Source organism: Poecilia reticulata, chromosome 8, assembly GCF_904066995.2.
Source record: "Poecilia reticulata chromosome 8, P_reticulata-male-v2, whole genome shotgun sequence".
NCBI classification, from domain to species: domain Eukaryota; kingdom Metazoa; phylum Chordata; class Actinopteri; order Cyprinodontiformes; family Poeciliidae; genus Poecilia; species Poecilia reticulata.
Window position 1 is genome coordinate 5,360,620 of NC_088837.1, and position 25,041 is coordinate 5,385,660.

The 25,041-nt window shown below is 39.5% G+C and overlaps 1 protein-coding gene across 2 annotated transcripts; it reads right to left on the reverse strand.

The window, feature by feature from the left end:
• Nucleotides 1-8,206: 8,206 nt before the first annotated feature.
• Nucleotides 8,207-24,325, reverse strand: rtbdn (retbindin). 2 transcript variants are annotated; one of them, XM_017306423.2, is made up of 6 exons: nt 24,027-24,325; nt 22,004-22,167; nt 21,813-21,912; nt 20,199-20,327; nt 17,831-17,927; nt 8,207-9,967 (listed from the first exon to the last, which is right to left on the reverse strand). In XM_017306423.2, the coding sequence occupies exons 2-6, from the start codon at nt 22,155-22,157 to the stop codon at nt 9,629-9,631; spliced, it is 819 nt and encodes a 272-aa protein (XP_017161912.2). In that variant the 5' UTR covers nt 22,158-22,167; nt 24,027-24,325; the 3' UTR covers nt 8,207-9,628. The 2 variants fall into 2 exon arrangements, with proteins under 2 accessions (XP_017161912.2, XP_008413644.1); XM_008415422.3 differs by having other exon boundaries at nt 22,004-22,248; nt 24,027-24,324.
• Between the last annotated feature and the right edge of the window lie 716 nt (nt 24,326-25,041).

A 25,041-nucleotide genomic window follows, 5' to 3' on the forward strand; every position in this document is an offset into this window, starting at 1 on the left:
ATTGCATTTCAATAGGAGTTTAACTGAATATTTTGGTTCAGTTACGTCGATGTCTCTCGTCATTGTTGCGCTATACAGTTGAGAACGGTAAGGCTGATTCGTTTATATTCTGTTATATATTATCAATTAGTGTTACAGACCAATAGACCACAGACTGTGCTCCAGCCCTCGTCGATGGGAGAGAAGGACATCTGGATATCCTCCCTTTGACCCATTGCCCCATGAGACCTGATCTCTGATAAGCGGAAGACAGTGGATGGATTATAGACCTGTCACAAGAGACTGGTGGTTTCTGTGTTGGAGTAGGAATGTAAGTTTACGGCTTCCACTAGTGGTAAAAATCAAACATGCTAACAGAATAGCCTTGCTAACCCTCAGGCTGTTGTTAGCAATGAACAACACAGCTTAGCATTTGTAGTCAGGGTTAAGGTGTCACCTCAGTTTGACGCTAGCGTTAGCGTCAAACTGAGGCAAAACATGAGAAACTAGTAAATTGTGAATGTAAGATTAAATTCTGACTCTAACAATAAAACTTTCTCAGGGTTTTACGTGTCACCTCAGTTTTGACGCTAGCATTATCACTGTTGTGAAACTAGTAAAAGGTGGATCTGAGGTTAAATTCTTGCTCCAACGCAAAAACTTTCTCAACCTCAAGTCTTGCAGCATAGCTTCAACTGCGCTGATTCACTCATTTGCAACACGGCCCATATAAACAAATCCACCCTGTGGCCACCTGAACCTTAATTCAGCTTAATTCCCATGACATGTTTCGGCAGAAATTCTTATAAAAATAAAGTAGCTAGTGGTTGAATTTATCTGAAGTATGACACCATCTTTACAAACTAAGATGCTTGTTTAGAATATAAACAATTGTAATGACTCATATTTAAAATTCCTTTTTGTAGTGCATCAGTGAAAAGAGTTTAGTCTCAAATGTCAGACAAACCAAATCCCAACTAGGTCAACCAAAAAGTCTAAAGATTTAAAGATGTAGTTAATGTGTCTGTATAATTCTGTTTTTTTGTTGTTGTTGTTTTTAAGTCCAGGGGAAGTGACAATGGCCTCAGGAATGTCGGGGGCGTCTCAACGCTGCCGCACGAGCTTTGGCACGGGAGTGGGCGCGAGTGGGCGTTCGGTGCATGAGGGAGCGAGCGAGAGGTTTGGGCTGCCATGCGTGGGATTGCAGTGGGACGCATCACTGCCCAAATATGTGCGAAACCAAAAGGGTCAAAACAGGAATAGGAAACAGTAAAAAACCCCAAATTAAGGAAGATTAACATGGAACAGTTTATTCAGGGTCACCACAAAGTTCTGGACAAATAAAGTCGACAGTGAGACGAGGTTGTATTTTAGAGGATTAGACATGAGGATGAAAGTGGTTAAATTTCATTTTTCAGCTTGGAATCATATTTTTTTCTTCATTACTCAAACTTGTCTGAAGATACAAACAGTGAGGTATCACAACTCACCCTGAACCAGAACGAACAGAAAACTGATTACGGGGTGGAAACACTGTAAAAACAGAAACTACACAAGTTGCCAGAAGTCCATAAACAACCAGTTTTGTGCAGCGATCACCATTTTTCTGGTATAATTCGGGTAGAGATTATTTAATGTGGTTGTTTTCTTGGCACTGACCTCCCTTTTGAGAATAGTGCATACATCTTCAAAGGGATTACGCGCAAAGCTGTCCTAGAAATTTAGAAAGTTTGGATGTGTTTGGTGTCAGTTAATGTGTGTCGAAACATTTGTACCTGAGTTTTAGTCATATAAGGTGAATTAGAGGCGACGTTAAAGCATCTAAAAGTAGTCCACTCCTATGAAATTAGCACCAAAACAGCCTGAATCTGTGTTTAGAGGTTTGAAGGCCTCACCTTGACTTCCAAAAACATTCTCATTGTAATTGTGACAAAAATGGGTTGACTGTGTCTGACCATCAACGCTCAAAAAGGCTCAAACTCAATTCAGGAAGAAGCAATTTAAGAAGCAGAACCTGCAAAAAACACTGCAAAAAAACCCTCAAAATCTCACCAAGTATTTTTGATATATTTATATATTCCTGTGCAAATTCCTCAGTACATTTGAAATAAAATCAACCTAACTCACAAGCAACTTTTCAGCAACAAATTGGTTTGTTTTGAGTCAACTAATAATATTATTGGGAGATTATTTCACTTACAACATGAGGAAAATGTATTAAGATAAAAAGAAACATACTTGGTAAGATTGTGGTTTTACAGTATATCCACCCCCTTGACCAGTTTTCTGAGTGCTTTGTACCATTATCTAATTCTAATACCAAATAAGTTTCTGTCTACTTTCACAGAACAGACCCTTAGCATGATGTGGCCCCTACCATGTTTAGCAGTTATAGTTGTTTTTTTTACATGGATTAAGCTTCACATTTGCTCTTTTCACTCATTCTTCATGTCACTGTGACAAGAAAAGATCAGACTTGCCTTGAAAAAAGATCAGTTCAGACTTTGACACGTTTTCACTGTTTTTTTTTTTTGTTTCTTTTTTTTATATTTCTGAAATTCATCTAAAAGTTTCTGTGTTTTTTGGTGGAAATTTACTCTTCTCTTTTTCTATTTACAGTGGAACTAATATATATATATATATATATATATATATATATATATATATATATATATATATATATATATCAGTTCAGAATTGTATTGATATTGTGGTACAGTGATAACGATAAAAGTTGTCATAAAACACAACAATTTATTGCTTTTTTTTTTTAAAGTTACTGTATTACTGTGAATGTGTGGCACAGCACTTATAGCATCACAAATACATATTCTGTTATCGAAAAGCTTCTTCAAGGCTTCTTCAAGATTTCACTTGCTTAAAAAAAAATTGCGATTTACATCACTGCATTACACACGATAGCTGCTTTCAACCACATTTTCAAATCGTCTTATTTTGATGAAAGAAATGGTCAAGATAACATTTCTGATCATACCGACAGCTTTCGATCAATCAAAAAAAATTCTGATCATAAGACGTTTTTCACGATAAACGATAATCGGTACGATAAGCGCCCAGCTACTAACAGGTTCCAAATGACACCGGATTCACGCCGGTGATGAATGCAACCCATGCGCTGTCAAAAAGAACACGTCTAGTTAAAGGTTGGCGCTACATTTGTGACCACTGACCCAGAGAAGCCACGCAGAAAGCGGGCCCCATGCAGGAAAGGCTCAGGGGGATTCCTGTCCTGTACAAGCAGTGGGTGACGCTCAAATAAACAAGCCAAGCGATCCGGGCTGCGACAACTCTGTAGAAACCACTTCAAAGCGCTGTGTGAGGGAAGGCTGCGGTTTGTCGTTGTGTGTTCTCACCTCAAGGTGTTTTGGAGAAGAAGACTTGAAGCCCTTTTCATGCATTTAAATATGCTAAATATAGTGCGATTTCCATCAATAACAACTCCTGGTATTTTCTGCCATGGACGTGGAAACAGAACCCGCACCCACGCAAGGTTTTCTTATTCTGCCTTTTTTTTAATGGTAAAAACAAGAAGTTGTTTTTTTTTTCTTTTTTTCTTTTTTTACATTTAAAGGGGATCTACATCGTCTGAGCTGATCTCTCTCTGTATTCCGCAGTTTCAAATGGCACCGACATGCTCGTTGAAAAGAAAGGCATGACTTTTAAATATCACTGCAACACATAAAAATAAAAAAACAGTAGAAGAAGAAGGGGAAAAAGAACAGATCTCGGTTTACGCACAGAGCAGGCCTACATAACACAATGCGCACAAGAAAGCCAATATAAGCCATGCTGGCTCTCCACACGCCTCGGCCCACAGCCCACGCTGAGTGTCTGTGGGAACATCTGTGATGTGAACGGTGACGTATGAAGAGCTCTGGGTGGGTTTGACTTTCCTCTACTCGAGCCCCCTCTGCCTCCCACAGCCACTTGTTCCCTACCCTCTGTTGTCTTCTCGAGAACTATGAATATTCCTCCCACCTTGCAGCGGCCATCTGAGCTTCTTTGAATCACCATTTGGGGTGGTTTTTATTTATTTATATTTTTTAAGTATTATTATTATTATTATTCAGAAAGGGGTGACGATTGGGTTTGGTGGGTTCATAGTTGGAGGGAAGATTGAAGCAATCGTGAAAAAAAAAAAAAATTGAATCCCATAAATGTCAAATTGTTCACTTGAAGCTTTGAGGTCGTATGTTTTTCACACATGAATCCGACATACAGAATAACCTACATGATATAGAGTAAGAGATGCCTCTCTCATGAAAATATTTAGGCCTTTATAAGCCACAGACTTTGGGGAGGGGCCCACAATTTTGTAGCACATGAAGAAAAGCTGTGAATGTTCGCGGAACGTGATGTGAGCGATGGCATCTAAACAACTGTTGTTGAAATGTCCTTGCATCCTTTATATATATATATATATATATATATATATATATATATATATATATATATATATATATATATATATATATTTTTTTTTTTTTTTTTTTTTATTTATTTTTTTTTTTATGTATGCGGCATAGCTGGAGCATCTAAGTATATTTATGCTGAAGTCTCAGAGAAGTTTGAAATGATGTTCGAAAGCTTCACGAGAAGTCCGAGTGGATTTTGTGGGTAAACACCGCCATCTAGTGGAGACTTTATAGAAGCGCATGTAAAAAAAAATACCGCGCCTTGTAAAAGCATTCATGTTTTGTCATCATACCACGTTTTATTTGAATGTTATGGGATTAAGCTCAGGCAAAAGAAAAATCTCAGAATTCTGAAAAAGAAGGAAAAATGATTCATGGTTCAATCCAGCTATAGTTTACTCTGGATCTTAGCAGTGGTGGAGAAAGTACTCAAAAGATTTTCTCAAGTAAAGTGTGTGTGTGTGTGTGTGTATATATATATATATATATATATATATATGTATATATAAGAGTAAATTTCCACCAAAAAACACAGAAACTTTTAGATGAATTTCAGAAATATAAAAAAAAGAAACAAAAAAAAAAAGTGAAAACGTGTCAAAACACTCAAATGTTCAACTTTTGTGGGAAAGTCGATTTCCAAAAGTCGAAAATTTCCCAGATTTCTTTCTAGAAAATTATCTGTAATTTTCCAGAAATAATTGATTTTCTCAGAAAAAAATTGAGAAAATCAAAAAACAAATGTTTAACTTTTCAAACTCAAAAACAAATATTTCTAGAAAATTTCTGAGATTTTTTTGGCAGAATTTTACTCCTCTCTTTTCAATTCCAAACTCTAAATTCAAATATACCATCTAATGTCACTTTTCTGTCGGGAGGCCTCTTCCATCCTTTGTTTATAATGTCAAAGTTCTCTGGTGGCGTCTTATTAGAGCACTCAGTTTGTCTTCAGGCAGGCCCATCATAAAATGACTGCTAAATTAAATATCAATGTCAAACATCAATGATTTTCATGCAGCGCCTTGAAAAAAACATTAATTGCCAGTCTAACCTTCATACACTTTAGCTCAAAGCACATAAACAAACTTTTATCTGAGTCATTTGATCGTATCTCTGGCAATTTGTAGTGTTTTCGTCCTGCTGGAAGGTCGACCTCTCTGCCATGTTTGTCTTTTGCAGCCAACATCTTAGTTTTTCTCTCTCTCTGGGTTTGTATTTAACTCCAATTGACTTCCATGTCCTTACTGAGGAAAATCTCTCCTGCAGCATGATGCTGCCACCACCATGTTTCACCCTGAGGATGGCGATGCACATAGAATGAAAGCTTTTAGCCAATTGCCCCCTCTGCTGGGAACGATTGGTAACTGCAAGACGTCAGGCAAATTATACATCAGATATGTTGATCAATTTGAGTTACTGCTAGTCAAAGGCAACTCTAAACAGTTTGGTTTTAGCCGCGATTCAAAGAAACTCGCTAGTTGCGTTTCCATTACAAATCCTAATCAAAAAAACGCAAACCATTAAGAAAAAAACTCAAGCAAACTATCTACTACTTTCTGTTGGTTTGTCATAAAAATCACATGAAACGTTAAAGTTTGTGTCGTGAAAATGTCAAATTCTGAAAACTTTGAGTTATGAATGCTGTGTTACGCCGACTACTCTGCTCAATGGGGTTTTCCATTCATGCGAGACAAAAAGAGTCAGAAGAGCTCTCACGAAGGTCAGATTTGAAATTTGCAGAAGCAAATTGCAAAGCTTATCTCAATTATTGAGTTTGTTGCAGAACGTTGGCCTTGCAGACTCTGGAGCGAAGCTGAAAGGAAATCACAAAGATAAGCCAGTCTCATCTGTCACCATGATGCAAACTCGTCTTCTTCTGTGAGACGCCGATACGGTCAAAGCTTTCTGCTCAAAACTGTGAGATAATATGGAACAAACCTTAATTATGACCCCATCTGTTCCATTTTACCACTGACAATGGTGACTTTCATAGAGACGATATTAACTAGCATAATCAAGAACCAGCTCAACACTTATAGCTGAGAAACACACACACACTTTTATTTTCACAAGGACTTTATTTTGACTTCCATTCGTTTTTCATTCATTTCTATGGACTAACCATTACCACAACATGCTACCCCTAGCCCGCTTAAAAGCTGAAATAACCCAAGCTAGCTAAAGATCTGAAATGACCCTAGCTAGCCAACATCTGAAACAATCCCAGCTAGCTAAATAATATAACACTAATGAAAACCCTCGCTCCAGACATTTAGGAACCAATCAGAAGCACCAGGTGTGGACTTCATGTCAGAGCTTTACCCAGGGACCGGTGCCTGGAACCTGGGTGAACATTGTTAAAAATCCTCTAATAGACTGGTTATTGACGATTATTTCAATAACCAATTAATCATCTGCCCTTGTGACTTCCATAGGAAATTGGAAAAACAGCATAACTAGAGCACTGACTTAAAATGGGCAGTAAAAAAAACAATTGTAAATTTAGATTTACATGTAGAAAACCACAAGTTGTAAACGCAGTTTGTGCTCTCTCAGATAAAACTCCAATGAAACATTAAAGCTCGTGTTTCGAAAATAGCAAAATGTTTAAGATCAAGATACTTTCAGTACAACAATGGACAATGTAAGAGTACAGTGAGCAGGTAGTGAACTGTAAACATGAAAGCATTTGGATTCCTCCCCCAAAGCGGTGCATGTGAAAGCAGAGTGAGTGGCAGCTGTCTGGGCGGGAGGGTAAACACACTTGTCATGATGTGTTTGTAAATTAGCATCTGACGGTAGTGAGAAAACATTGCTAAAACAAGAAACTGTAAAGAGAGGTTGAGGCCACGCTGCCGGACACATCACACATTACTGGAGTGGAGGAGGGAAGACATTTCATGAAGCAATTCTTCAGCTATGTCCCAACAACAGTAACTCGGGTAATGAGTTGGGGAATAGTGCAAAAAACACAAAGCTACATCCGAGGTGCACAGAGTCCATCTCCAGAGCTTTGAGGTTTCCGATTCATGAAGCAGAGAAACTGTTTGTTTCTGGTTCCACTCTGAAGAAAAGCAGCACAGCAACATTTCTAAATATGGTGACGAGCTAGCAGAAGAAATCTGATGTCGTGGAGGGGTCTTCTAAAGATATGAATTTTTCCAAACGATCCCAAACACAACCGACAGCATTGCTTGGGTGAGACAACTGAAAACACCTGGGATAATTCAAGTGAAGCCAGATTTGCAGAGTTTGTGTCACTCAGCCTCTTGGCTAAATCTAAACGTGTTCCTCGTTCTTCCTGGTAACGTTCGGCGGTTGCAGACATCTTTCTAAGTTTGAATGACATGTGCCTTACCGTTTCCCTCAGTAGCTGCAATGCCATTAGCCTTAACATTGCGCAGCTTGACATTTCAAAAATAAATTTGCTTCATGGGAAACATGGCAATTTTGAAAAACTCGATAAAACGTTTTGGTACTTTATGAGGTGGTTTTACCAGCTCTTTCAAAATTAGTATCTTTCTCCAAACTGCAATGGAAACGATTCTCTCGCATCACACGAGTCACATGATCAACAACCGGATGTTACTACTGACAGAAATGATAAAGACGACAGGAAGTAGTTGGAGGATCATGGCGAAAAAACAAACTTATTCACATGTTACTTTAATTGTGTTTCTTTTTTAATGGAAACACCACAATTGCAAAATATGTTTTTCTTCAACTTTAGGAGAGTATCAACAAAGTTCTGCACACATTTAAAATAGGGTTAACAAATGACGAGGCCGGTGTTACGCTTACGATGGTCGTCTTTATTCAGGATGTAAAGAGAAAAACACAAAAACACCAATTTCAACAAGTACGCCGGACCAACCAGATTTTCTTTTTTACAAAACGTTTACGTCTAACAGTGCGTTACTCGACACAGAATTATAAAAGAAAGACTCGCAGAACATCAGTGATGAAACTACCAGCGCTGGCGCTGTGTGGCGTGAATGCCGCCTCAGCGTATTTCTCCCGCTAAATATTCCTCATCTCTCCGGTACGAAGCGCGTCCCAACTATCCGCCCACAATCAGGCCGGAAGAAACAAAACAAAAAAAACATAGATTACATTCATGATAATGATCGCACTAAGTGTCTCTACTACTTAAAGACGAGCAGACGGCACAGAACAGAATCACAACAGGAAGAAGGGAGGAATGAACAGACTAAAGTCAGCTAGATGTCCGGAAACAGAAGAACGGAGATTCATAGGCTGGAAAATTCTGTTTTCAATACTTTAATAGGGGGAAATGACCTGAAGTAGAAGGACGACATGTTGATGTTGTGATGCTGTCGGTTTCTACCACATGCAGAACATGGCTGGTTACCCAACAATCTCTTGATGACATCAAAGCATTTGCAGTATTTTGAGCTTTGCCTTTATTACTTAAAGGTATCTATGGTGGCTTCTCAGGGTCATTGTGTGTATGTATGTATATATATATATATATATATATAAAGAGTAAATTTGCGAGACAAGACTAAAATTTTTAGATTAATCTCAGAAATTTTCTAGAAAAACGTGAACGTTTCTGAGTTTGAAAAGTCAAAACTTTGTGAGAAAATACTCCAAATTTTTTTAGATTAATCTCAGAAATTTTATAGAAGAAGCGTAAACATTTTCTGAGCTCAAAAAGTCACAAATTTGCAAAAAAAAAAAAAAAAAAGAAATGTTCATACTGAGCTCAGAAGTTATCTGGAAAAAAAACATGGAAATTTCGAAGCTGGAAAAGTCAAAAATTTGCAAGAAAAAAAATCCAACATTTTGAGAATAATCCCAAACTTGGAGATTTCTGGGCTCAAAAAGTCAAACATTTTTGCCTTGTAAAAAAACTTTTCAACTTTGCCAGCTCAGAAAAATTTTATTTTTCTAGAATATGTGAAATTAACCTAACAATTAAAAAAATTAAAAAAAAAATTCCCAAAGAAATTTCAAACTTTTGGAGCTCAGAAATTTCCGTTCTTTTTTCTAGAAATTTCCCGCGCTTAATCTCAAAACCTCAGAGTTTTTATCTCGCAAATTTACTACTTCTTTCTCCTGGATCTACAGCGGCCCTAACTCGCCGCCCATGTACGTAAATTCTTTTTTAGAGGGACAAAGTTACGCCTTTATTTTCACAGTTTAGCATTACGCATCAGAAACTAGAGACACATCTTTCCCAACAGGATCTACAAACCGCTCCCGCTTCCCTCCACGTCGTCGATCTCCACCGAGCGTTTCCGTAGGACGGAGTTCGCCCTCCGGCCGCTCTTGACCGGCGGCGGCAGCTTGGTCTGGCAGGGAGCCCGGTACTGCGGCAGGCCTGCCTTGGTGGTGTCCAGCTCCTCCGGGTCGTCCTGCTGGGCCCGCAGCGCCGCGATCACGTCCTTGTCCGAGGGACTGAGGGTGAGGCAGCCGCAGGGCCGGCCCTCCGCCCCGTTCTCTCCCGCCTCCTGCTGGTCGTCCTCCACCGTCATGAAGGCGTCGCCCCACAGGCTCTCGCAGAGATCCCTGCCGTGCTGATACATCTGCAGCCACGCAAACCACAGAGAGGCGATTCAGTCCTCAGTGTGACTAGCAAACATAAATGCTTTTTATTCATCAATCGTACCGAGTTAAAACTTTACTGCCTTCAGCTTCCATTTGAGCCAGTCTTTTCAAATTGTATTATTATTTTTAAATGAAACAAATTAAAAAGTATCACAGTTTTGCTTGATTATCAAATGAACTGGAGCATAGCTGAAATATGTCAATTATGAATTTGCCCATACAGGTTTCTTTTCTTATTAATTTGTTGAACCCAAATCAACATTTAAAGCACATTTCGATCCAAAATATTTTTTTTTATATTTCCCTCCAGACTAAAAACCACAAATTACATCAATCAGTTTTCCAGGAATCCACATTTTCAGAAATTAACGCAAAAATAACAAAAACAAAAAAAACCCAATTACCAGCATTTCTTCAGCGTTACTTATTAGCCGTCAGTTTATTTCAATTTTTTTTGCAAAAAAATGGAGTCTGTTAACTCCGACCTGAAGGTGGCAGTGTTTCTTCTTCCAAACTGCGGCCTCTGCCTTACTTTAGGTCAAGTTGTTTGCAAATAGCAAAAATCAAGACGTTTAAATTCCTTAAAGAATTAAAATGTTTGCTTTTTTCATATGTCTGCTTATTGTTTCCTGCCTCATCTTTATTTTTGTTGCGCAGGTTTTGTAAAGGGTTTAATGAGGAAAAAATGTGACAAAACTCCTTGCATACATTACTAATGTAAAACCACAAAATCAGTGAAAAACATTTCCTGGAGGGACTGATTTTATGATGTTTTTATCATGTAAAGCACTTTTCACTGGCTTGTTGTTACACATATTAAATAAAATGTTGTTTGACCAACCCAGTGAACCGGATCAGACTAAAACCTGGAAAGAAAATCGAGCCGCCCCCGAAAGATAACATTGACCGAGTTTGTTTACTTGCATCAATATACAGTAAAAGCTTCACAAACACAGACAACTGTAGAATTATATTTCCATATTTTTTTTCCTGTTTAAGCTCAATGAAATTATCTTTGATACCGTACGGCTCCCCAATACGGCTGAAAAGGTGGGAATCGCCATAGCAACCAATAACTTGGCATCTTCTTGGCCTCTGGGTCCTACATTACTCAGCAAGTTATTTTTTTCAAATCAACTAATCTTTAAACAAGTTCCCCATTATTGTTACTGACAAAGCTTTGCTGTGTTTTAGGCAGAATCTGAATTTTGATACTCTTAAGCGTTCGCCTCTGTATAACACTGCGTATGAACCACATATGCATCACTGTGTGCTGAGCTTCTTTGCATCTTTAGCTTGTAAATCAGACTTTAAATCATAGGGCTCTTCCTCCTCCCCGTTTAAATAAATGTAAGGAATTACAAATTGCGACGCAGAGGCAGCACACAAATCTCATGACGGCTTTAATCAAATCTGCACCGAGTTTGTCCCTTCAAACTGCGTTGCCGTGGACAACAATAACGTAATTCACGGTGTAGGTCTTGCATGCAAATGAAATCTTTGCTCTCTGGGTACATAAAGGAGGATCAGTGGAACGTGGCGTAAAACTTAATTAACAAAACAGCCGTTGAGTCTCTCTTTGTGGATTGTGTAGGTGGGCGGGACATCAGAATCAGTCAAAGCGAAGATCTACGTTATGAGTTTTTGTATTTGGATGGGATGCTATATGATATATTAATAAGATACATTTTATGGAACAATCAATCTGTTAACTTCAGTTGTTATAAAAAATGCAAGATATACTAAACATAACTTGGCTTCAAAATGTAACACCTTGAAATTGGGCCTCTGTCTCTTTAAGGAGCTCTTGCTCTTTCTGAAACTCCGCCTTCAGGAAGTCATCACAACATGGCTCCTCTATTAACCCCTAAACAACCTTTTCACCAGTGTTTAACTGAGAATTAGCTTGTCTAAAGAGGTCAGCACACATTTGCTAATGGCTGCTGGCTAGTCTGAAGGAGCTGAATGGGGGAGTCCCAGGGAAGGTTTTCTGTTCTGTGAGACAGAAGCTTAGGATTTTGGAAAATAGGTCAAGCTAGCTTACTAGCTAGGGCCACCCAGACGTCTTGCACAGCTGAATGGTTGCCATGGAGATTAAAGAATTTCTCAAATATGCCTGAAAGAATCAAGGCAACACCCCAGGAATGTTTCTCACGACGGAATAACTTTATAACCCTTTATAAAGCTAAATAAAAACAATATTACGAGATTCTGCCCCTTTAAAAGTGAAGTGGAGGGGAAAAAAGACGGATGGTTTTCAATCTTTTTCACAGCAACCATTTTGTATTTCTAACAAAACCTCGAACGATGAATTATTGTGACTGCTCGTCCTTGTAGCAGCGAGATCAGACAGTCTGAGCCGATATTCCTGCCAGAAACAAGAGCGACGGGTCGGATTGGAGCAGCAGCTCCGCCTGCGCCGCCGTGAGCTGGAGGAATAAAAATATTCTCAACGACCGCTATTTTTTATTTTTTTCCTGTTTTCGTCCAACTTTTTTTTATCTTCTAGGCGTCAGGAATAAACGGACGCCTGTTTGTTTCACTCCTCCAGCCCTGCCAGCTCTGTGCTGAGTCTGTCCGTCCTCCCGCTTCCCGCCGCCCCTCGGGCCTGCCTGATCTTTACCCCGCTGCATAAAACATCCAGTGAAATAATTGATTTTGCCCTTTCCACGGCGGCTCCGGCCTTGAGAACACGTTGCCTCTGCCAGGTGTTTTCTCTCTCAGGTGGCTTTGCTCGGCCCCTGCTGCTTTCCTCTCCTTGTCTACAACACCGACCTTGAGAGCCAATCTGAATACGGCACTTTAAAAAAAAAAAAAAAAAACTTCAGGTTTAGTATAGCAGCATCTAACGGACCCCGGAGAGCAGATTAACAGCTGTAAGCTGGGTCAGAATGATTAAAACTCCAATTGACAATCATCTTTAATAAAGGCATGTTTGCAAAATCACAATCTAGGCTTTTTAGAATATATTAAAAGTATCCAGAACCTCTTTTTCCACGTTAAAATGACACTTTCACTCTGACTAGAAATTTATGTAATATAGAACATACAAGTTGGTTAATTTATTAAATTCAATTAATTTTTCCCCAGTCAGAAATTAAATGTTGTTGCATTTCACACTAATATCAATAGCGATAGATTTTATTTATAACACCCGTTATATGTTGAGATCTCAAAAAGCTACAAAGGTCTGGAAAAAAAAATCCAATTACAATAAATAAAGAAGAAAAAATAAAATAAAATCTACTTCCACCAATAAAGGGAAACGGACGGACATGAAAATTAACCAGTACAGATAAAGTTGAGCAAAACGGAGAAAATAAATTCTTATTGTATCTCACACTAAACAAAAAGAAATACAGAAAATTTGGACGCTCACTTCCACTGGGTTACCCATTGACTTTTACATTTTAGCCAATCGCTAATGTTTAGCCGTGACGTGTGTAACGCTATGAAGCTTACCCAAAATTGCCTGCGCTGTAAACAAACTGCCATTGTGAAGAGAGAAGTCTTGAGTCGAACAAGATGGCCGTTAACGTTAATTCAATATTTAATATTCCACGTTACATCACGGACGATTCACTTCCTACCTCTGCCATCGCTAAAACTATAGACTACGATTCTGAAACGGCGCAGAAAATCGACGTCATTGTACTTCTCCTTCTGTTTGGCTGAAATTCCACCAGAGAAACCAAAATCATTGGGAGAATGAAGTAAAGGGAAACAAGAATCGAACTTAATTGCGTAGGAAGGCAATGGCGAGGCTAGCAGTTCACAATGGAGAGCTCTAGGCTTCACTTCCTTTTCCCTCTGTGGTCACTTCCTGTTTTCTTCAGAACACCCTGCGGATGGATGGAGCTGTAGAAATAAACTTGCCTTCTCTGTAACCAGTCATTAGGATGCCAAGTCATCCCCCAGTTAATAATTTCCTGCTTCTTCCAATTATTTTATAGCGTTTCCTCACAAAGTCTTGATTGGAAAATAAAGAAAAAAGGAAAAAGCTGTGATATGTTTACTGAGTTTGAAGGACAAAAAGGACAATGGGTGTGTCTCTTAACTACATATGCTCTCTGCCTGATGCTTTGGTCTTATCACATCGACCCAATAATACCCACGGGAGCACAGACTAACACACATGCGTGCGCGCACGCACACACACTTGCACACACGCACACACACACACACACTTCAGTCCTCCCCCAGGCGGCCGTGGTTTGCTGCCAAACTTAATTCAGTACAAGCCCAAGTAGCTCTAGACGACATGCTGGGATTGAATAAGCCAGATAGAGATTTTTCCTGCGGCGCCATGCGCTGTCCTTCCCTTCCTTATCGCGGTTTAATTCTAGCCTTCACATCCTGAAACCACAAACACTACGCCAAGACAGGAACCGCAGAAAGAAGAAAAAGGCCTACCTTAGACTTTCTTGTAACAGAGTTAAAAAAAAAATACGTATTTGGAAAATGTATTTCTTACTTTTAATCTGTGTCACTTTAGCATGTATACCTGAGATACATGAGCACAGATATAACAAACCTGTTAATATGATGCATAGGCCTGTCACAGTAACAAATTTAGCTTTTACAATAAATTGTCCCTGAAGTTATTGCGATAAACGATAATATTGTTTTTTCAAGTAATAAAGTTCATGGCTTAAGAATGCAACAACGATGAACAAACTTTACATTTTAATGAACATTTAACACTGGGAACTGGAGGACATTTTAAATATCCAAGACAAATAAAACAACCAATAAAATGAATTATGACGCTCTGAAGTGTTTTGCTAACTGGTGCTAGTGACATGAGCTAATAACAGTGTATTTCTGTGTGTGTATTTAAAACCTGCAGTGACTTGAACCCTGACAAAAGATTTCCACTATGCAGGTGTGACTAATTTAGGTGCAAACAAAATGATTTACAGTGATCCCTCGTTTTTCGCGGGAAAACAACCCGCGATAAGTGAAATCCGCGAAGTAGTTACCTTTAGTTTTTACAATTATTACACAGCATAATTAAATACCCTACATTGAAACCAAACAACAAAACCTGTTTTCAGGTCAGCGGCTGTGCATGTGCGTCAATCGGGCCTTAATGTGATCCGGAGTCGTGTCATCAAAGCGTCTCCTCCAACCTGCCCAGCCAGAGTCACAGCTGGATCTACGGCAGAGCGACGGATCTCGTCAACCGAGCCTCCGGTCGGGCTTTGCTCTTCCTCTGGCCACAGTTTTTTCCAGCAGGCAATCAAACTTTTCAGCTTTCATCTCCTGAATGGCCAATCTGTATTACTTAAATTTAAATACCGTAACGTTATTGGCACCCAGGTAGAGAAGGAGCTCGGAGACTGTTTAGCCAATCACAATGCACTGTGAAAAAAACTGCACAAAAAAATCCGCGAAGCAGCGAGACCGCGAAAGGTGAACCACGTTATAGCGAGGGATCACTGTATTAGGGCAGCCATCCAGACGTTCCGTACGGCGGCCATACTGAATTTTGATGTTGCCGTTGGCGACAAATTCTAACTTGGTATTGTGTCATCAGGAAGCGTTCCCGATTACTTTTCAGTACAAACTCAATAATTCTGCCTAACGACTACAAACAAATGCATCATCTTTCACATGTTTGTGGTAGAAATATGTTGCAAACGGGATTTTTTTTCCTGACACAAATTTCTTCTTGCCACTTTTCCATAAAGCTCAGATTAATGAAGCACAAAGCCAATAGTTGGTCCATCTACAGATTCTCCTCATCTGAGCTGCTGCTCGTTTCATTCAGTCTCTTTGTTTTCTTCTGAGATTATTTCCCTCCCTGCCTGACCTGAGCGTTCAGGCAGACGGCTCAGAGTTGCATTTGTGCTGCTCATGAAAAAGTTCAAGGAGAATAAATAAATGGTTTTGTATTCAACAGAAATATGTTGTTTTTGCCATCCTAACCTCTCTCCTACATAATCAGAAGCACTAAATCTAAGAGAAGACCTTGGCAGGCGAATGATGTAACCAAAGACTACAAAAACAGGAGTGAGACTGAGAGCGCCAGAGGTGATTTTATTTTCCAGTTGAAGGTGTATTAACTTGACGCCACGCGACCTGACACCTTCCACAGTCTGAGTTCTCACACCCCGCGTTTTACCTAAGCATATTTGGCGTTCACTCATACGTTTACCCACATCATACGGCAACACGGCGCGGATGTTTACAGAGCCAGGCTCCAACGAAAATCAGCCGTATTCCTCCTAAAAAACGAGAGCCGACGCTCTCGTGTTCACGTTCCCTCCCAAAATACAGACGCAAAACAAAAAATAGTCGACCTGTCAAATCCGCTGACTGCTCTCACATTTTTCTAATTGCATTCGTCTGTTTCAGAGCGGCTTAAATTTCCTGCAGCCTATTTGCAGCGTTAAGCGTTGCCCTACATGAAGACGGGCCAAGGCGGCGCGCACAAAGCCCCGGAATTATGCAGGCGGCACACCCACAGAAAACACAGAGAGAGAGAGAGATCTTCAATTCTCCCTCTTAATACACTCTGCAATTTCTGCTTATCATCTAATAACCAGCAAGCTGCCTTATTAGATCTGCAGTCTGTGGGTGTGTGCTCGCTCGCTCGCACGCGAGAGAGGATGGAGGCGATAAGGAGGGGAGACGGAGAGACAGACAGGCTCGTTATGAGACAGGTCGTCGCTGGGCTGCGATGATGTGTGAGAGTTCAGTTTGCTGCAGGCCTCCACCGGCCCGCCGCTTGTTTTTTTAATCACCCAGCTGGCCCCTGCCCAGCGGAGCGGGGGCCAGACTCTCTCATGCTCCAAAGCCAGCCCCTCTCTCACGCCGTCTACCTGCACATCCTGTCGGAAACCTCCAGCTGACGGACTGGGCTGAAAAAATACTGATGCAAAAAATAAATAAATAAATAAAAGACTCAAATTTTTTTATTTTACAGTGCTTTGTTTTTTTTTTGTTTTTTGTTTTATTTCTTGGAACCACGAGCTTCAAAATTTGCCAGAAGAAAGCCGCAGCTTCCATTTGCCTTCTGGTCAGGATAAAACAAAACGGAGCATTTTGGCCTTCATGCCTACCACCACACTGCAAAAACACTAAATCTTACCAAGTATGCATTTATTTTTTTGTCTATTTTCCAGTGTAAATACCTTATAAGACTTATAAACTAACTTACAAATACATTTTCAGCAAAATATAGGTGTTTGTTTCAAGTCAGTGATTCCTTAATAAGCCCCATAGCCCTCAGTACCGGGGCAGATTTGAGCAGAAAGTATTTGAGTTTATCCTGCTGAACAAGATGTAAGTGATCACCACGAAATACATTGTATGGAACTCTGACAGTGCCAAAAAACTGTGTATTTTGGTGGTTTTATATTTTTTTCCTTTAAATGTGTATGTATTAGTTCTATTTTTATGCTTTTTACACCGGATTTACCCCACAAAAATTATAAAAGGGTACTAGTTACACTGGCAGATTTTTTTTCACTTATAGCAAGACATTTTCTCCATGTTATAAGTGAAAGATATTTGCACTAGAAACTAAACTAAAAAAAATAATACTTGGTAAGATTTTGTGTTTTTTTTTAAGTGCTTGAGGACGAACATGCTGTCCATACTGTGAAATTCAGTGGTGGTAGCATTATGCTGTGGAGATGGAAAGATCTATGGAAATATATGCAAGGCAAACCTAATAATAATAATAGGAACAGTGGCCGTTTCTATGGTGTGTCTTTTAGACTGTGATACAGGAATACAGCAAATGTCTTTTAAGGATATTAAATAAATATTAGTGTTTATTTTTGTGGAAAATAAGAGGTATAAAACAGAAACGATGAAAGGATTGTGTTTACCTGCTGATACTGAACACAGGTCCCAGTGCAGTTCTGGCCCCGAGGGTCCCTGGCCCAGTTGCGAGCACACGTTATGTCCATCCTACAGGCATCAAACCTGGAGACACAAATCAGACAAATCAGAAACGGCAAAAAAACCATCTGCTTATTTCTAAAACATCCTCATTTTTAATACTCAAAGGTCTTTTTTTTTTATGTTTTTGCACCTAATGAGACAAGAGCAAGCAGTTGTTCAGCTAAAATTAGCATTAGGGCTCAAAATAAAGCTTGTGGCTTCTCTGGAGCTCACAGTTTGGCATGTTGCTACGTGTTTTGTTTTTGTAGCATGCGTGGTAGTCTGTAAAAAACACTGGTAGATGAGAATCCTGTTTCTGTGGGCAAATCCTTGTAAAATCCTGAATAACATCACAGTATAACAACAACATGTTTGCTTTCTTGCCATCTTTTTCTTTTTTTTTAATTGCCATCATCCTAATCGGGTTGAGCCACAAAACTTTAATATTATTTCCAGTCAGGAGAAACATGTTTAACTTAGAAGATGACTTTCATCTTCTGCATTTCCCATCCAGGAATGTTGATGCAGTTAAAACTATCTTTAAACATTTTACTGTTTAAAAAATGTATACAGTTTTAATATTCTACAGTGTTAGCAGTACCGATTTGGCCAAAGAGTTTGGTTAATTTTCTCAGAACCAGATTAGCCAGTTCTAGTTTTTGTGCTAACAGGTTTCTGTTGGTCAATTCCAGCACATTTCATGATTTATTTAGTTTTTTACAGGAACACATATTTGTGACATGTAAGCCTCTTCGTTTATATTTATTTCACCACTAATATCTACATTAGAGCTTGTGAGTGCCTAGCTCTAATGTAAGGCGTTAGCTTCTGCAGCTAACGTCTAGAGTCGGTTTCCTCTATGTGTATTATTGCATAATAAAGCATATTTGGTGTTCAAACTGTTTTTAGAAAAGGTATCAAGTTTTCGCAGTGATCTCAAGTATTTGAGAATTTTAGATATTTGTAATTGTATCTAAAAACAACCGTTAGCAAGTAAAACTCGGGAGTCCACTGCACATATAAATAAACCTTCTTTGTTTATGCTCCTGAAAAAGACATTGTTCTGTTAAGTAACATAGTTTATATTAGACAGTGAGGTTTTTTTTTAGGACAATGTCAGCATTTTACCAGTTAATACCGCAAGCTAGTGATAGCTTGGCTACATTCAGATTCCGACCAAATAATTAGTGAAAGAAGTCACTAAACAGTCAACACAGACAGGCTATATTTTCACTGTGACTTATACTGAGCATGAAGTTTGTACGATGTTAAAATGATGATATATAAAAGTCAGTAGTTTGTCAGTTTGTGTCAAAGAATTTAGTTCATACTAGACAATGAGGTTATTTAAAGGACCACATTAGCCTTTTACCTGCTAATGCAAGCTAGTGCTAGCTTGGTTCAACATTCAGATTCTGCACATAGAAGCTATGTTTACCCTGTGTTTTAAACTAAACATGAAGTTTGCTGTTTAGAACCAACTGCTGGTGAATCAGACACTTTGTACATGTTATAAGGCTGTTTTTATTTGTTATCTGGTAATTCATAATACAGAATTAAACTAAAAATCTAAATGACTCATTTCAACCCAAATGCTTTGTGTTTAGAAGTCCAATTGTTTTTCACCCCTCTTGATATTAGCTTTAATGTATTACATTAGCCACTTTAACCTGTTTTAGGGGTTTAAAAGCCAACCTAGCACCCCTTATGGCTCTATATTTGACACAGTACCGAATTTGCAAATTGCTTTGTCTTTAGCATTGCGGTTTTTTAGAATGTAGAGAATGGATTTGATGCACATTTTATGCTCGATCCACTGTTGGACTGTGGATTTGTCCCTTCAAATAATCTGCAGGAACAGGGTATTGTTTCCTCTCATCTTGGTCCTGGCAACAGAAGCGACCATATTTTCCATAATCTCAGACTGTTTACTCAGATGCCGTCTGTCAGAGTAAATTCCCAAAGCATGAAAGCAGATTAAACTTTTAAATTCAGTGGGGAAGTTTTGAAATTTATTATTTCTTTACAAGCTCTCAAATGCCTCTTCAAATCATCTTTCTGTGATTGCATTAGATGTTTTCCAACATTTAGAAGATTATCTCTGGGGTTTTCCCCCCCACAAACCTCCAGATTTGTTAATGTCCTCTGAACCCAGAAATTTTCAGAAACATTTTATTTTTTTTAAATGCAGTTTTATTTATAGGGCACTTTGCCTTGGGGCTGAGCACTGTTGCGTTACAAAACTGCATCTTTCCTCCCAGAGTCTGACATGTGAGCAGGAGCAGCTACTGAGTTGTGTTCAGGCAGCCTCACCAGTCACGGCAGAAGCTGTGGCACAGCGGCACCGCCTGGATGTACGAGCGGCGGTGAGGATGAGGCCAGCGGGAGGCATCAGGGGAGCAGCGGTAAAAACACGACACGCGCTTCAGATAGCCCTCGCACCTGCCGAGACAGATGGAAACAGTTTTCTACCAGCGTGAGGCGCCATCAAGCGCAGACTGCAAACTCTTACTGACCCGCAATGTCACTGGGAAGGGAAAGACAGCGAGGGCAAATGTGAGCGTGTGACTCGTACTGTGCAGGTGTGAAAAATAGTGATGTTTTTAACAAAAGACTTTCAAAAGTATTCACTATCTTGAAGTTTTCTCACATCCTGACATGTCACAACCAGGAATTTCAACGTGCGTTACTGGGATTAATGTGCAGTACTTTGTCTTGACCTACCTCTGGCTGCGTTTTCATTACTGATGTGTGCAAAAACGTTGTCGATATTTCGTTAATGTCGAAAAATTTTGCAATTGCAATGTTTCCATCGCATAAGAAACACGATTAAAATCTCAAGGATAAGAATGTTCACATGGTAAGTCATTAAAAAAATATGATGCGACATCATCTTCCTACCACTTCCTGTCGTCTTCTTCTTCATGTGATAATGTGACTCGTGTGATGCCAAAAAAGCTTTTGCAGTTTTGTGAAATAAGCCAATTTTAATATGGCCCAAAAAGAAGCGTCAAAGCTTTTTATTCAATTTTTTTCAAATTGCTGCGTTTACATTAAGCAAATTTATTTTTGAAATGTCAAATTACAATGGCCGATGGAAATGCAGCTGCATAAAGTTGAATTTGGTGGGTTGTAATCTGACCTAATGTGGAAATGGTGAAGGGGTTTGAATACTTTTGAGAGTCAACTTTATTCTGTACAGCATATTTCAGCAAACATTCAGTTTAAAGCGAATTACATCAGAAGCTGTAAAAGGGGCGTGGCCAAAGGGATGTCGACGGCTTCCCTTAAAATCTGATTGGCCACCTTACCTGACCACACACACCAGTGTCAGTTTGTTAATGTCATATTTTACATACTTAACTTTTTCTCCACACTCAAAGTCTAAAATTGAAATTTATTATTTTTTTTAAATGTTATATCAATTAACATTTACATGGAAATACATGAGATTATAGCTTTAATCTCATGAGCCTAATTTCTATCTCTCGTCCCGTCAGCAGGTTCATGTGTGTGATGTTTATTAATAATTAAATAGTTTTTGCAATATGTAGTCTATAATTGTTCAGTAAATTTCACTTCAATAAGTTGATAAGTTGAACAGAGTTAGCGTAACGGCGCTAAAAATAGATGTGTATACAGTTAAGCTACGCTAGGCTAAATAGTCTAATGTGTGACTAGATCCATGTGTTTTATTTGGTTAAAATTTGTGTTTTTCTATTAAAGTTTTGTTCATCGTAATCTAAGACTGCAGTGCATTTAGTTTAATTTGCCGTTTGCACCTCAACCTGGCCCCCCACCCGCCCTCCCCCCGAAACCAAAATAAATGTAGACACGCCTCTGTGTATGCGACTCACAATTCTAATATGAGAAGGAGAAACAATTAGAACAGGATGTTATTAGAAAGCAAGAACAGATGGGACTTACTCTGCACTCAGAGGGCCACACTTGTCCCAGGGTTCGTTTTTATTGCTGTCAGAAGGAACATAGGCAATATCCTGGATGTCTTCCTCAGTGCAGCAGCTGTCTGCAGCAGCCAGGATGAAACAAACACCAAACCACTGTTGTCATCTCAACACAGATATGATTGTGGGACCTTACGGACCGCGTGCACTCACTGTCAGCGTAAAGCCCGCACTCGGACAGGTGTGGCTCGGCGCCGGGCGTGGCCTTGTGCTTGCCGTCCTGGAGGCAGACGCCCTCCGAGCGCGCCCGGCCGACTGCCGACAGGTATATGCATATCAGCAGCAGCGGGGGAGAAGTCACGCCCATCTCTGCCGATCTGGAGGAGGAATGGAAAGGAGTTCGGCAGACAACGCGCCCTACCGTCAAAATACAGCAGGCACAACGTCAAGATCGCTGCCTAAAACAGAGAAGCAAACAGAAGTCATTGAAGCTTACTTTAGAAGTGTGAGAGCCAGTCTCTCTGTCTCTTTTTCTTTTTTTTTACATTTTGCGGTCAGCTACCCATTTCAGTGATGGAGCGGTAGCATCGTTCCATTAAAAAAAAGAAAGGGCAAAATCCTTTTGCTGAATCCAAACCAATTTTTCTTTTTTTTGTTTTTAACCTATTTTCACCTCCAGTCCACACATGTTGTGCACAGTTTTTATTGTTGTTAGAATATATAGTTATGATTTTGACAAGATTTGTGCTTAGCTAAAAGATTATTTTTACTGCTTTTGAAGGAATTTGGACTCAATCTAAAACCTCTCCACTGAACAGAGATCATTTCACACTTTTTGATTTTTTTTCATCTGCATTTTGTTTGTGAAAACACAAAAATATCAACATTTTTATGCTGTTTTGGAATCAAGGCAACCTCAGGAAAGGATAACCATCTGAATATATAGGCTGGAACAGAAAGTCAAAAGCTGAGAAGAGATTATTCAAAACAGTTTTTTCTTCTGAAAACAAAACAACAACAAAAATAAAAAAATATATATTTATTTACAAGATTAAACAGGGAGTAGATCAATTTGAATTGCTATGTCATGTAGCTATGGGAATCGTTTAAATGATAGATAACATATTTTGAATGATTTTAAAATAATTTCAACATTTCATGATTAAAAGTAATAAACTACAAAATAATTTCAGTTGTTCATTAATCTGCACAGCAACTCAACTTCTTATCAATAGTACTGATTTATTCAGAGTTAGCCCTGCCTACTAACTTTGATACTTAACAATTAAATGGCATAAAATCAATTCCTGCAGCCTCTATCTTCTGCAATAATAATAATAACGTGCTTTTCATAACAAATTTCATTATCAACTTGTTTAATTATGGACATTAATTATGCTGCTTACAGTTTTCATTTAATGATTTATATCTTTATTGAAATGTGGCACGTCAGGACTTCCATAGATAGGAACAGTTATTGAGTAAGAAGAGCCAACCAGATGACCCAAACGTGGTTAATGGACCTGATTAGCTGGCACCGGGGCACTGAGCTGAGGTGGATGACATGCACAGTGGTTTAATCTGACCAGGTACTGACCGGTGTGCAGACTGACCTACATAGCAGCACGACTTAAACAAATCTGTTTGACCGAAATAAACCCCAGACACGATCCTTGTTTTTACACCTAGGGTATATCTGAATCAGTATTTCTGATTGTAAAACAGCGATTTAAACAGCTAAAAGACACCTAAAATGTTATAAGTTATGTATTATTGAACAGTATAATTACAAATGAATGTGAATGATGTTAATGTTAATGTTTTTAATAGCAAAAACGTAATATGTTGCAAAATTCATTTTTAGAGTGTAGAGATGCTGACCCAAAGAATGATGGACAAATGAACCCATATTTGTTGGGATTTGCCAGAAATTGAACTAAAACATGAAAAGTGAGACTCCAGTCTGAATGGACTAACTGGGGCTAAAAAGGGAAATGTTCAAGTTAAGGCAATATCTAAAAAAAAAAAAAGCTCCAACTTAAACATCTCAAAGTGCTTTTAATATGCGAGTTTGTGACCCGACGACCTTTAAACAGACATTTTTCTCCTTTAAACCAGATTTTTTTTTTTTCATTGCATATTTTAGTCAATTAGCTTTGACAACCTTTGGCGTCACTCGTCAACAAAACCCAACCGAATCACATGGAAATAACCGATCCAACGCTTCTTTACTCACCTGCTCTCCGGGTTTAAAAAGGAAAAAAAAAAAAAACGTTGCTCCCTCCGATGTGGCTCGGTTCTGATCCCCACCCTGATGCTGTGGCTCCAGCGGCTGCAGGCTGCGCGGTGCTCGGCTCTCCTCCCGCTCCGCGTCCCTCTCCGTGCGGTGGCTGTGATCTCCTCTGCTCCGGGGAGCCACTGCTCGCCACTTTGTCACCGGTTTAGATGGGAAAACATGCCAGCCTCCTACCAGGCTCCTCACCCCCACCTCCCTCCTCCATCTGCCACACGCTGCGATGTCCTGTCTCCCTCCCTCCCTCCTTCTTTCTCTCTCTCTCTCTTTCCTTCCTGCACGCAAGCACTCACACATGCACAGAAAAGGACCGGGGCTCTGTCCTTGTTAATCTCCCAATAGGATGTTTTCCAAATCCTCCTTGTTGACAGCTTTCCTTCCACCCGTCCAAGGACTGCTGGGAAAAACACACCCAGAAGATTTGATTTAAAGGTGATGCTTTGCCCTTCAGTCCCAGAGGCTGACAAACAGGTGCTGAGTCACACCTGTCCGGGCTCCGTTGCTGACACATTCTGAGGTCAGGACATTTCCCCCAGATGACAGGATCAGAGGAGACCGCAGATGAGATTTAATACTGGATGATATGCTGAGGGCAGAGAACACAACACAGCTCTCCGCGGAACAAAGCTCGAGAAGCTGCTGCCCTTTGCAAAAAGAACAAAACAAAACATTCCCCTTCATCTGACACAGAGATTCTTTTTCTGTTCCCCAGTATTTTAAAAAAGCAGATGAAGTTCTTACAGGACATTAATATGTTGTTTTGCAGACATGCTGAGGTGCATGAGCTGAGCTGTTACGTAAACATGTCAGCAGGTTTACCCCGTGTGTGTTGTTGTTGCTCCTCGTGTAATCTCACATCCTCTTGGACCTGTTGTGCCAGCCTAATCCCTGGCTGGGTTCATCTCTTTCTCTCTGGCTCCAGAACGCTCCTAAGGCTTTTGGCCCTAATGGCAGATGG